This window comes from Eurytemora carolleeae, unplaced genomic scaffold (assembly GCF_000591075.1).
Source record: "Eurytemora carolleeae unplaced genomic scaffold, Eaff_2.0 scaffold1827, whole genome shotgun sequence".
NCBI lineage: Eukaryota > Metazoa > Arthropoda > Copepoda > Calanoida > Temoridae > Eurytemora > Eurytemora carolleeae.
In genome coordinates, this window is record NW_019397719.1 from 36,081 (window position 1) to 47,117 (window position 11,037).

At 30.4% G+C, this 11,037-nt stretch overlaps 2 protein-coding genes across 2 annotated transcripts; one reads left to right on the forward strand and one right to left on the reverse strand.

The window, feature by feature from the left end:
- The first annotated feature begins 500 nt into the window (after positions 1 to 500).
- Positions 501 to 4,538, forward strand: LOC111715631 (uncharacterized). The gene is made up of 9 exons (XM_023490979.1): positions 501 to 961; positions 1,790 to 1,879; positions 2,314 to 2,387; positions 2,651 to 2,703; positions 3,322 to 3,367; positions 3,719 to 3,762; positions 3,819 to 3,847; positions 3,946 to 3,986; positions 4,269 to 4,538. The coding sequence occupies exons 1-9, from the start codon at positions 910 to 912 to the stop codon at positions 4,521 to 4,523; spliced, it is 684 nt and encodes a 227-aa protein (XP_023346747.1). The 5' UTR covers positions 501 to 909; the 3' UTR covers positions 4,524 to 4,538.
- Positions 4,539 to 5,883: 1,345 nt separating this feature from the next.
- LOC111715630 (uncharacterized) lies at positions 5,884 to 10,383 on the reverse strand. The gene is made up of 5 exons (XM_023490978.1): positions 10,285 to 10,383; positions 9,290 to 9,353; positions 8,723 to 8,767; positions 7,234 to 7,248; positions 5,884 to 6,254 (listed from the first exon to the last, which is right to left on the reverse strand). The coding sequence occupies exons 1-5, from the start codon at positions 10,381 to 10,383 to the stop codon at positions 6,091 to 6,093; spliced, it is 387 nt and encodes a 128-aa protein (XP_023346746.1). The 3' UTR covers positions 5,884 to 6,090.
- Between the last annotated feature and the right edge of the window lie 654 nt (positions 10,384 to 11,037).

Genomic DNA, 11,037 nt, shown 5'->3' on the forward strand with positions numbered 1-11,037 from the left:
TCATTCATTTATGTTGTCAGTACATAATAAAATCTGGGGGACCTTAAACACAATAGAGAGCAGTACAAATGTACATATGAAACTATTTTGCTCCTTTAATGTCTAGGGGTAAAAACAATAGAAATTATGATAATGATAATGATAAGCTACAATGTTTTACAAAAACGTTTAATTCTCAAAAATATAAAAAAATTCTCCCGGAAAATACGCCATGTTGCTATACGTAGCTGTTTCTATACGTTGGATTTCTATAAGGTTTGACGCCACCATTTAAAAAAAGGAATTCAAGCAAAATTTTGTATAGAGAATGGGCATGAAAAGCCATGAAAGCCTGATAATATAAAAGTAATCTAGATTTCATTCACATGTACATTGTACAACTAGCCTTTTTTTTTGCGCCCATATTCTATTTCTATTGTTAACGTTTCCTCTTTGTTTTCATTAAAAAACAAAAACAAAATTAATCCAAAATTTCATGGATTTTCAAAAGTTTATGAAAATCGAATTTTTTTAAGGCAAATTTTTAAAATTTGGATTATTCATAAACCTTCGCTGGGGCCACGAAAGGTCCCACGAAAAATTTGGGCCTGATCGGTTTAGCCGTTTTGACGTTTATTGGATCAACACCCTAACAGACAAACAATTAGTAAAAGAAATAGTAATTTTTCTGTTTGTTTGTTTTATTTCTGAACATAACTCAGGAACCCAGGACGGATTTGCCTTAATATTTGACTGATGAACTCGGTAAGACCACGGGAATGTATTTAGCTTGGTTTGAAAGGTTTAAGTTGAGAAGGTCGACTCTTATAAAGAAAACTTATTTTCTAGGCAAATCTGGGTTCCCAAGCTAGTTTTTATATTTTTCTATCCAGACGGTTTAAATATTTGATAGATATTAGCAGATCTAAAATGTTAGGACAGGGTTGGTTTGTTCTCCTGGTCTTCTCTGTACCTAGAACAGGTGAAGATATATCCAAAGACCGTATTAATGAATTTCAACTGCACCTGCCACCGGTTCAAATTTGCATCACCGATTCAAATCCTTACTGAATCTTTAACTTTAAATCTGTGGTTTAAATTTTACCACAATTGAACCCTAAATAAGCTATACATCGAAAGAATTTATCAAATGTCGTATTCTTGACTTTCTGATAATGAAATGTTGCAGATATTTAATCAAATGATTATATGGAACTCTTCAAAACTGTTTCCGCATATTGATGCCTATTTTTTTCGCAATTACTGAGATTTACATAAAAAAGTATAAAACCTATTGAAAAATTGTCAAGACGACATTTGATAACTTCTTTCGATGTATGGCTCATTTATTATTGTTATTATAGATTTATTTCGTACACAAAGGTAAAACGGTACAATACAAAGGGTTTAACTGCATGCAGCATGCATATTATTATCTCTTAGCTCTGCTTAATAAAGACAGTTCGCGGTACTTCTTTTAGTGCTGAAAACATTATTATTTAAAATAATCAAGGTTGACGAAGTGTTCCTTATTTATCTTATCTTATCATTCACAATTCGACGGCCTAAAAAGATAAAAAGAAGATGGCGCTGTCATTTTGTCATCAACACTCAATAGCCCGTTAATAAAGTTGAAAGAAGAAAGTTTTGTGATTAGTAAACATTTTCGAAACTATTTTGAATGTCGTCTTTTAGGCTGTCATATATTTTTTTGGTTTTTCAAATTTTCCATTTTATGAGGACTGATGGGATTGATAATGTAAAATGCTTATATATATGTATATATATATATAAATCTGTTTATATACAGGGGGTCTGGTCAGTGCTCAATTGGTAAATCAGAAAACTTTTTTAACAGTAATATTGGAACAATGGAAGCAAAAGAAAAACACATACAACGGTATTGATACAGTGATAACCAGAAAACTCTGAAAAAGGAAGACGACTTTTAGAATAAGTTATAACTTTGAAAAGTCCCATGAGCATGAGATGCAGTAATTGTGCTGGTGAAACAGGCCAAACTCACTTAATTAGGGATTTGATCAGAGTCTAGTAAAACTATTGGCTTATAACATACATCAAATTCACTTAAATATTGTTGTAATGTCGTCTTCATATTTTATTGTTTCCTGGTTATCACTGTACTTATAATAACAATAATTATTATAATGAATACAATTACTATTAATAGTGATAATAATAATGATAATAATTATAATATGAATATTAATGAAATTATAATGATAATAATAGTAAAAATGATAATATTAATGTTAATAATCATTATAATAATTTTATATAAAAAATACATGAGAAATGATATAAAAAATCTAGGTCCGGAGTTACCATTACCAATAACCAAAGAAAAAGTTTATGCTTATAAAACTTTTATTCCTTCAGCAAATCAGGTTTTTATTTAAATATATTAATTATTAATTCAAAGAATTACAAAATCATAATTTTTTAGCTTAAAAAAAATCATTTTTATTCTGCAATTAAAATAATGTTCATTTACATTTCCATTCCAATTTCTGGGCCAATCGCGGAGGCCGAGTGCCGCAGCTAAGATAGGCCTCAAACATATATTAAAAAAGATGTTGATTGTAGACAATGAAATTATTTACAAAATAAAGTTTTGTTTAAAGATTTGATTTTATAAATATGATTTCAGATGGATTACAAAAGCCAAGAAGAAAATAAAATTATCAACGAAACAGAAAACAGGTATTTTAAAACAGGAAGGAGGTATTTCCAAACGGAAAGCAGGTAAAACAGGAGACATACATTGAAAAAAAGGGAGTGGGTATTCTCAAGCAGGAAGCAGATATATAAAAACAGGAGACAGCTATTTAGAAACAGGAAGAAGGATTTCTAAAACAGGAGGCATGGGTATGGAAAAACAGATAGCAGGAATATGAAAACAGTATTTAGAAACGGAAGGTAAGTATTCTCAAACAGGAAGCAGGTATGTAGAAACAGGATGCAGGTATGTAAAAACAGGAAGCAGGTATGTAGAAACAGGAAGCAGGTATGTAGAAACAGGAAGCAGGTATGTAGAAACAGGAAGCAGGTATGTAGAAACAAGAAGCAGGTATGTAGAAACAGTAAGCAGGTATGTAGAAACAGTAAGCAGGTATGTAGAAACAGGAAGCAGGTATGTAGAAACAGGAAGCAGGTATGTAGAAACAGGAAGCAGGTATGTAGAAACAGGAAGCAGGTATGTAGAAACAGGATGCAGGTATGTAGAAACAGGAAGCAGGTATTCTTTATTTCTGGAGAAAAAGAGAAAATTTAATTTAACTTATTCTTTTTTTTATTGACTCCATTGTGTTTACTCTTTAGATTAAATTTTGATGACACCTCTCCTACTCGACTAACTGATTCTCAGGTTTTAATTACAAACTACTTCAAGTGCCGGGCTTTGCCCGTGGAATAAAAAAATAAAATAAAATAAATTTTAAAGAAAAAAATATATATATGATCGCAGAGCTATATTATATTATTTATAGAAGATATAAGCTGAAAATAGCTAGAAAAATATATTTTACTTTTGGCCAACATTACCGACCCATGATTCCCTTAACAGAAGGACGTTCTGCTGTTAATAAACGTCCCTTGGGACAATTAAGTAAAATAACCATCCGCATTGCATAGTTGTGTAAAATTTCCTTAACTTCCAGCTGTAAAGTAGTTGTAAATAATTAATGATTTAAAAATAAAAATCTTTAAAATTTTTTAGAATTCAAATACACAAGATCAAATATACCCTTGGCAGTTAAATAGGTAATATTTAACTGATTATTAAAAAAATCTTTTATTTGAATTTTTTTTCTTTTCAGAAACGCTCAACCATTTGATATGGAAAAAGGTAAAAATACTTTTTAGATATCAAAAATTGTAAAACACTATTTTTTTTTCTCATAAAAATACAAAATTTTTAAGTTTTAAGAACAGTTTTAATTTCAGAAACTTTTTCAAATTACTTCAACTTATTCAGCCCGCCTCAGGTATAAACCCTTGCATAATTATGAATGTTTTAATCAAACTAAATTTGGTCTTGATGTTGGGAAAATAATGTCGTCTTCTTCATTCACATAAATTGCAACAGTCTATCTTTGATTCTCCAAATAATTTGTGAGGTTTTTTCAGATTATTGGAGATATTCAGAATTTCATTAAAAATTTTATTAAACAATGAAGAATCTCCGTGAATCCATCATTTTTTTACTCTGTACACTACTTCTCTATTATTATTATTATTATTATTATTATTATTATTATTTCCTTTAGATTGATGAATCTAAATATAATGAGAACAGAACTTTGTTGGGACATTTTGACAGGAGTATATCAGAAGCCTCAAGATGGCAGGGAAATTATAGATTACCGACAGTCAGATACCAGCAAACCCCGTCTGTACGAGATGAAAGGCCGCGGCCAGCAGAAGATAAGTCGAAATATTCAAAATTTAAACAAAACGAAAATCTACAGTACATCTTTCCATCTGTAACAGTTAGAACACAAATCCATGTTGTCAAAAAATAAAATATGATAAATATGTTTTGTGTAATTGTGTACGATGTTAGGCTTAAAGGGAGTGGCCGCGTAAAGCTGAGAGTACAGAATTGTAGAGACATTTTTAAGGATTCATTGTACGGTGTAAAATTGTTCGCAGCAAAATGGGCTTTATGGGACAGAGCTAAATAACCTACAAACCAGCCAATTTTTTCTTTTGCATTTATTTTTCTTGGATGTAAACCTATCGATTGATCGATTGAAACCGTATGCAATGCGATATTTTTCACAGCATCTTCCATTGTGTACAACTGTACTGTACACGACCAATCAGGAGACATCTGTATTCAGGGATATTTAAGGATCTTTTAGATAGAAAATACAATATCTTCAAAAAAGACAAATTTATAAATATGTTTCATGTTTAAAATTGGAGTATTTCTTTAAAAGTTGTAAAACCCCTGAATGCGACAAGTGGTCGTTAGATGTTAGTCAAAAAACATTACATGGAACTGTAGCATGACTGCAGGACACTATAGGCCTGCTCAGCCTATCCAGGTACAGTGTATGAGCAGTCTGTGTAGTCTGTGGAATTAACCATGATTTTGTCAAGGAAAAGCTAAAATTATCAGATTTTTGTACAATTTGATAAATCTAAAAGACCTAATATTTAAGTATATAGTGTATGGTAATGACATAATTGGGATATAAATAATCTATTCTACAAAGGCAGATCGTTAACCAAGTGCTGTCGTCAACGAATGTTCGGTAATGTTTATGAAAGGTCGTCGTTTACAGTCATTAACGATCGTTAACAATCGTCAAAAATTACAAACAATCAACCCTCGTTAAAGAAACGAGGAACTAAAAGTAAAAACGATTTCTTCGCTTTTCCATTAAAAAAACGATTTATTTCAAAAATTACCGTTTCGTTTTTTCTTCGTTGATAATTTTTTCAAAAAAAATTAAAACGATCCATCCCATCCTGCAACTATCAAACCATTTAAAGTAAATGTAGTAAGTAGTGCAATATGAAAAGTATTGCAGTTTTCTCATGCAAAAATATTTCATGATATTAATATTGACATAATGGTTTTTAAATTACGAGGCTTTCTTTTTTTTGAAACAGTTTTAGCGTTCAAATTTTGCTTTTCAATCCGTCTTTTTTTCTTTGCTATTGTAAAACTCAAAATTTTGCGGATTTTTCTGTTGATTTCTAAACATAAAAACATTGAGATTTTGTTTCTGGGGACATATGACTGGGATGGGGTCCGATAAGTCAAGCCATTGAAACGTTTTTTAGACAAACAAACAAACACCTAGACAAGCCACATTTATAAAAAGATTTATTGAACCAAAAATCAAATTGTATAAACTTTTATAAACCATGTGATTGTAGTATGTTTATTAACATCACAACAAAAGGATAAACAAAAAGTAATATATTTTAATTTCCTTTTTCTTAAAATACCTGATTAAATATTTGGTTATTAAATATATATATATATGGTCCTAAAATATTAAAAGTGCTTTAAGCCTGCCAATCTGTGAAATAAAAGACCAAATTTTTTCCAATAGATTATTTTTATGTTTTGTTTTAACAGTTAAGTTTGCCATCAATATAAGCAGCATCTATGCCTCTTGGACCAAAAGTTGATTTCATAATACAGTTTCCATCAACATGGGACATAAATTGGACACATAAAGGTGTTGCCTTGCAAATACACGCACATTCACCCAGGCTAAATTTTCCCACAGAAGCTGAAAAAGTAGGAAATTATAAAAATGTGCAAGTATTTAATAAATGTATTTTGGAGTTCGAAACCCCAAATTGCAGATAAAAATTCTAAGTTTTATTTAAAGAAGGTTACAAATTGAGATATAATAAAATTTTAAAATAGTTGAGATATTTGTGGATTCCTTGAAACTGACCAGTTAGGTATTTAAGCTGTGAGGGTAAAGGGACTAGGGATGGGAACTAGAGATGTTTTTACCATTTCGTTCGTGAACGATAAATTTCGATTCAAGAAAAAATTATTACTCATTGTTATCATTCAAAATTACAATTAATTTTCCATCTATTTCCTTCGTTTTCTTACTGAATGATCGTTTAGTAAAATCGTTCGTTCCGTAAAAAAAACTTTCATTTTTTTCAATACATTTTGTAAAATGCGTTGGGTCAAGTTCTTTTGCTTTTCAAGTTCGGTCGAACGATTTTAAATCGTTGGTTTTCGTTTTGTTCTGTTTGTTTTTAAAAAACAATCATTTATCATTTCTCTGAGCGATCCATTTATTTCGTCCATTGTTCATCTTTTTTTTCTGACCGACACCCTTTTTCACGAAAAATTTCGTTCGTTCTCAAAAATTTCGTTTTTTAAAATTCGATGCCCATCTCTTATTAAGGGACATTGACTGCTGAGAATGTTTAGATATCAAATTTACAATGTTTAGATAAAAATTTATTTTCAAATTTCAAATTTTCAATTTAAGAAGTTTCAAGGAGATATCAAGTAAAAGTAATTTGGTTTGTTTTGTGCAACATTCTTTGCTATTCTACAACCGGAAACTCTGGAATAGGAAGACGACTTTTAGACCCAACCTATATAAGTGTAAACTGTAAACAGACTCATGACAGTTGATAAGCGATATCATAAGTCTTCCTATTTCAGAGTTATCTCTCTCACTGTAGGAAACTGTTGGGTAGGTATGGACCCATGTAAATTATGTCAAATATACTCACTTCCTGCAGATCCTCCTTTGATTACAATTATTCAACAGTATTTAATAATGGTGAGTTAAGTTTATAAACCTTTTATTGAAAACAAAATTTCATTTATTAATTATGAATTAGAAATTAGCAAAAACATTGTCAATACGATTGATTTAAAGAAAAGAATAAGTGTTGGTCAATTGCAAAGTTTGTTTTTATCATCAACAATTAAAAAAAAATTACCAGCAATTTATTACGATCGGTAATCGATAATAACTGAGTGATTGTTAATAACTTTAAGAATCGGTAATGCAAGATGCAACGTCATCATTTTTATTATAAACGACCGGCCCTATTAAAACAATCGTTAATAAGTATAAAAACGTTGCTTAACATAAAAACGTTAAAAGGCATAAAACGTTAATAAACATAAACACGTTGTAAGCATAAACCGTTAATAAGTAAAAACACGTTCATAAGTATAAACACGTTAATAAGTATAAAAACCTTAAAAAACCTAAAACGTTAATATGCATACAACGTTAATAAGTAAACAAAACATTAAGTATAAAAACGTGAATAGGCTTAAAATGTTAATAAGTATGAAAACGTTCATTAGCATAAAAAATGAATAAGTTTAAAAACGTTAATTAGCATAAAAACGTTAATAATCATAAAACCTTAATAAGCATAAAAATGTTAATAAGTTTAAAAACGTTAATAAACATATAAACGTTAATAATCATAAAAACGTAAAAAAACATAAAACGTTAATAAACATATAAACGTTAATAATCATAAAAACGTTAATAAGCATAAAAATGTTAATAAGCATAAAAATGTTAATAAGCTTAAAAACGTTAATAATCATAAAAAACGTTAATAAGCATAAAAATGTTAATACGCTTAAAAACGTTAATAATCATAAAAACGTTAATAATCATAAAAACGTTAATAATCATAAAAAGTTAATAAGCATAAAAATGTTAACAAGCTTAAAAACGTTAATAATCATAAAAACGTTAATAAGCATAAAATGTTAATACTCTTAAAAACTTTAATAATTATAAAAACGTTAATAATCTTAAAAACATTAATAGGCATAAAAATGTTAATAAGCTTAAAAACGTTAATAAAAACGTTAATAAGCATTAAACGTTAATAATCATAAAAACGTTAATAAGCTTAATTAAACGTTAATAATTATAAAAACGTTAATAAGTTTGCCAAAATTTAACCCCTTTTCATCTAGATAGAATCATACTGTGAACTCTGGAATATTGGAAGTACCACACTGACCTTTAGGCTGGCTATTTGAAGCCAAACGGGACGGTACACCATAAAAAGTCATCCCATTTTAGTTGGATTAATGTCACTGAGAAGTGGAGTAAGAGTAAATATAAATTAAAATTATTTTTATATTAACAAAAATTCGTCACAAAAATTTTATCATTTTCTTATGACATTTTGTCAAAGATTATTTAAACATTTTAATTTATAATCCTGTTAAATATTATTCCTGAGTGCAACACGCCAACTTCAACACAGTTTTCAGGGATGCAATCTGTAACATAAAGTTTAAGAATTCAAGGGTACATATCTTTTACCCCTCATGCGGATTTAACAGTTCTGATCTTATCCCAGCAAGCTGGGACTTTCGCCTTTTCTTTGTCGACAAATGCGTTTTTAATGAAAAAACTAAAAAATTGATAATTTAAAGACCATAAAACACGATTAAATTGAAAAAGAAGAACATGAATGCATCTCGCGACTCGCCCTTCTTTTTCTTGCCCCCCCCCCCATCATAGTATCTTAGAAATGTTTAGTGCTTTTTATTTCTGAATTGCATGGGGGAAATTGAAATCAAACAAAAAATATGTTTTAGAATCTGCAAAACTTCAATAACTTCTAAAACATAGTAAAAACGAATATTACAGTTTCTACTTTCATTTGTAATGGAATTTCCAAAAGTTTGGCTAAAGGCCTGTAAATTTCAAGGGCGTGCGCGCCTGAAACTAGACGTGTTTAAAAATTAGAATAGTCTCATACAAATACTTTTGAAGCAATTAAAAATTGATTATTTTACCAAGAGGTCTCTCCCATCCTTCTTCAGCTAAGTACGTCTCACCAAATCCTAGAAAACTATTGGTCTAAAAAATATCTATCTATGAGAAGGGGGAGGGAGAGATGGAGGGGAGGGGGAGGCGGAGGGGGCTCCAAATTAGCTACTATTTTATTTATTTTTTAGTATTAATTTATTACCTTGACTTCGTAATATGTCTTGAAGACAGTTACTTAGTTATGGTTTGTAAACAAAATTTGATATTAATATGTTGTAAAAATAAACAACAACATTTGATAATATAAATTTCTTTATAATAAGCTGTTTTTAGGTACATATTTAACTACGCTCAATATAACGAGACCCAGGTTTAAATAAATACTTTATTAACTAAATAATTTGATTCTGTAAATTTAAAGTATCAAAAATCATATATATATCGGTGACGTGGCAGAACTGTAGCTCCTCTTGCCGCGTCTTCATATCCTGCTCAGACTCAGATCATCTTCCGCCACACATACAAATTTTCCTTGAATTCTGCTTATCTATTACTTATTTGTAAATTGTACTGCTCAATGTTCAAACCAGCTCTTTACAAGATTCAAAAATAACTGTGGCTACGCCCTCGGGTCTATCATTTTATTCTCGAGATTTAAATCTCCATTGCTTCTAATTTTTTTATGATACATTTTCAAATATTATCTAATACAGGTTTTAGACTCTCATGATAAATAAATTTTTGTTTTTTGAAAAGATTTTCTAAAACTAAATTCAAAACAATATATCTCTGAAATTTTCACCAAAAAGTTGTTTGTCATATATTTATTTTTCATTTTCATCAGCTATCAAGAAGTTAAGTTTGAAAACTCAAATCGATGGACATTGGACACCATTTTGAAGTTTGTAGCTTTATAGTGTTCCGATTATTTTGAAATCGATTATTCCTTGTTCAGCTGAAATGGTCGTTCCTCGATTTTCTTTTTCAAATTGCTCCATCCCCATTCCGTACAGTTCCATACCGTTTTGTACTCTTCCGTACCATTCGGTACTTTTTTGTACTGTTCTGTACGTGTACCATTCCGTTCTTTGTGTTCTTGATCTAAAACAGCTCTAGCCATTTGTTAATGGTGGATAATTTTAAACATTAAAGAAAGTTACTGATTAGATGGGGAGAGGTTGGGTTGAGTACAATTTACATGTTAATTCCCTATTTTTTTGTGTATAATCCTGGAATTGTAAAAACATCAAAGCTTATATTTGCTTGATTTACTTCTAAAAGAGAATTGATTGTTATCAAAATGGGGGAACAGTTCTGCTTGATATGGAATAATTACAGGTCTAACCTGACTTCAGTACTGGTTTCAAACACTGCAGGAGGATGAAGATTTTGTTGATGAGATAAATCTCAAGGCTCACAAGGTAGTACTAAGTGCATGGGTACTGGAATAGGGTAAGGTAGTCATACGATTTGGAATCCTGTACCCCACCTATGTCACAACGCCCGTATCCGCTCACTGCGCTCTACTCTGCTCCGTCAGAGTATACCAATCTTCCCCGTACCGTATCGACCTTTCATTCGTGCGCAAGTTTCGTTGCGATACCTTATTAACTATCTTGACTAAGTGCATACAGTAATTTCTTCAGGGATCTGCTGTGTGGAATCTCTGTTTGCCCGCATAGAACAAACGACCCTGTTTTAGAGTCTGAAAACGACCCGCACGACCCCAAAAACGGGCGCCGGCCCGACTCTGTTTTAGTACTAATAAAAGAGT

Excerpts from the sequence above, each read along its gene's own strand:
- LOC111715630 (XM_023490978.1), bottom strand. The coding sequence starts at position 10,383 with ATGGCTAGAGCTGTTTTAGATCAAGAACACAAAGAACGGAATGGTACA. Across the intron at positions 9,354-10,284 it reads GTACGGAAGAGTACAAAACG|ACCAATAGTTTTCTAGGATT; the intron begins GTATGGAACTGT and ends GATATTTTTTAG. Across the intron at positions 8,768-9,289 it reads AGGATGGGAGAGACCTCTTG|ATTGCATCCCTGAAAACTGT; the intron begins GTAAAATAATCA and ends TTTATGTTACAG.
- LOC111715631 (XM_023490979.1), top strand. The coding sequence starts at position 910 with ATGTTAGGACAGGGTTGGTTTGTTCTCCTGGTCTTCTCTGTACCTAGA. Across the intron at positions 2,704-3,321 it reads ATCAACGAAACAGAAAACAG|ATTAAATTTTGATGACACCT; the intron begins GTATTTTAAAAC and ends TTTACTCTTTAG. Across the intron at positions 3,368-3,718 it reads CTCGACTAACTGATTCTCAG|AATTCAAATACACAAGATCA; the intron begins GTTTTAATTACA and ends AAAATTTTTTAG.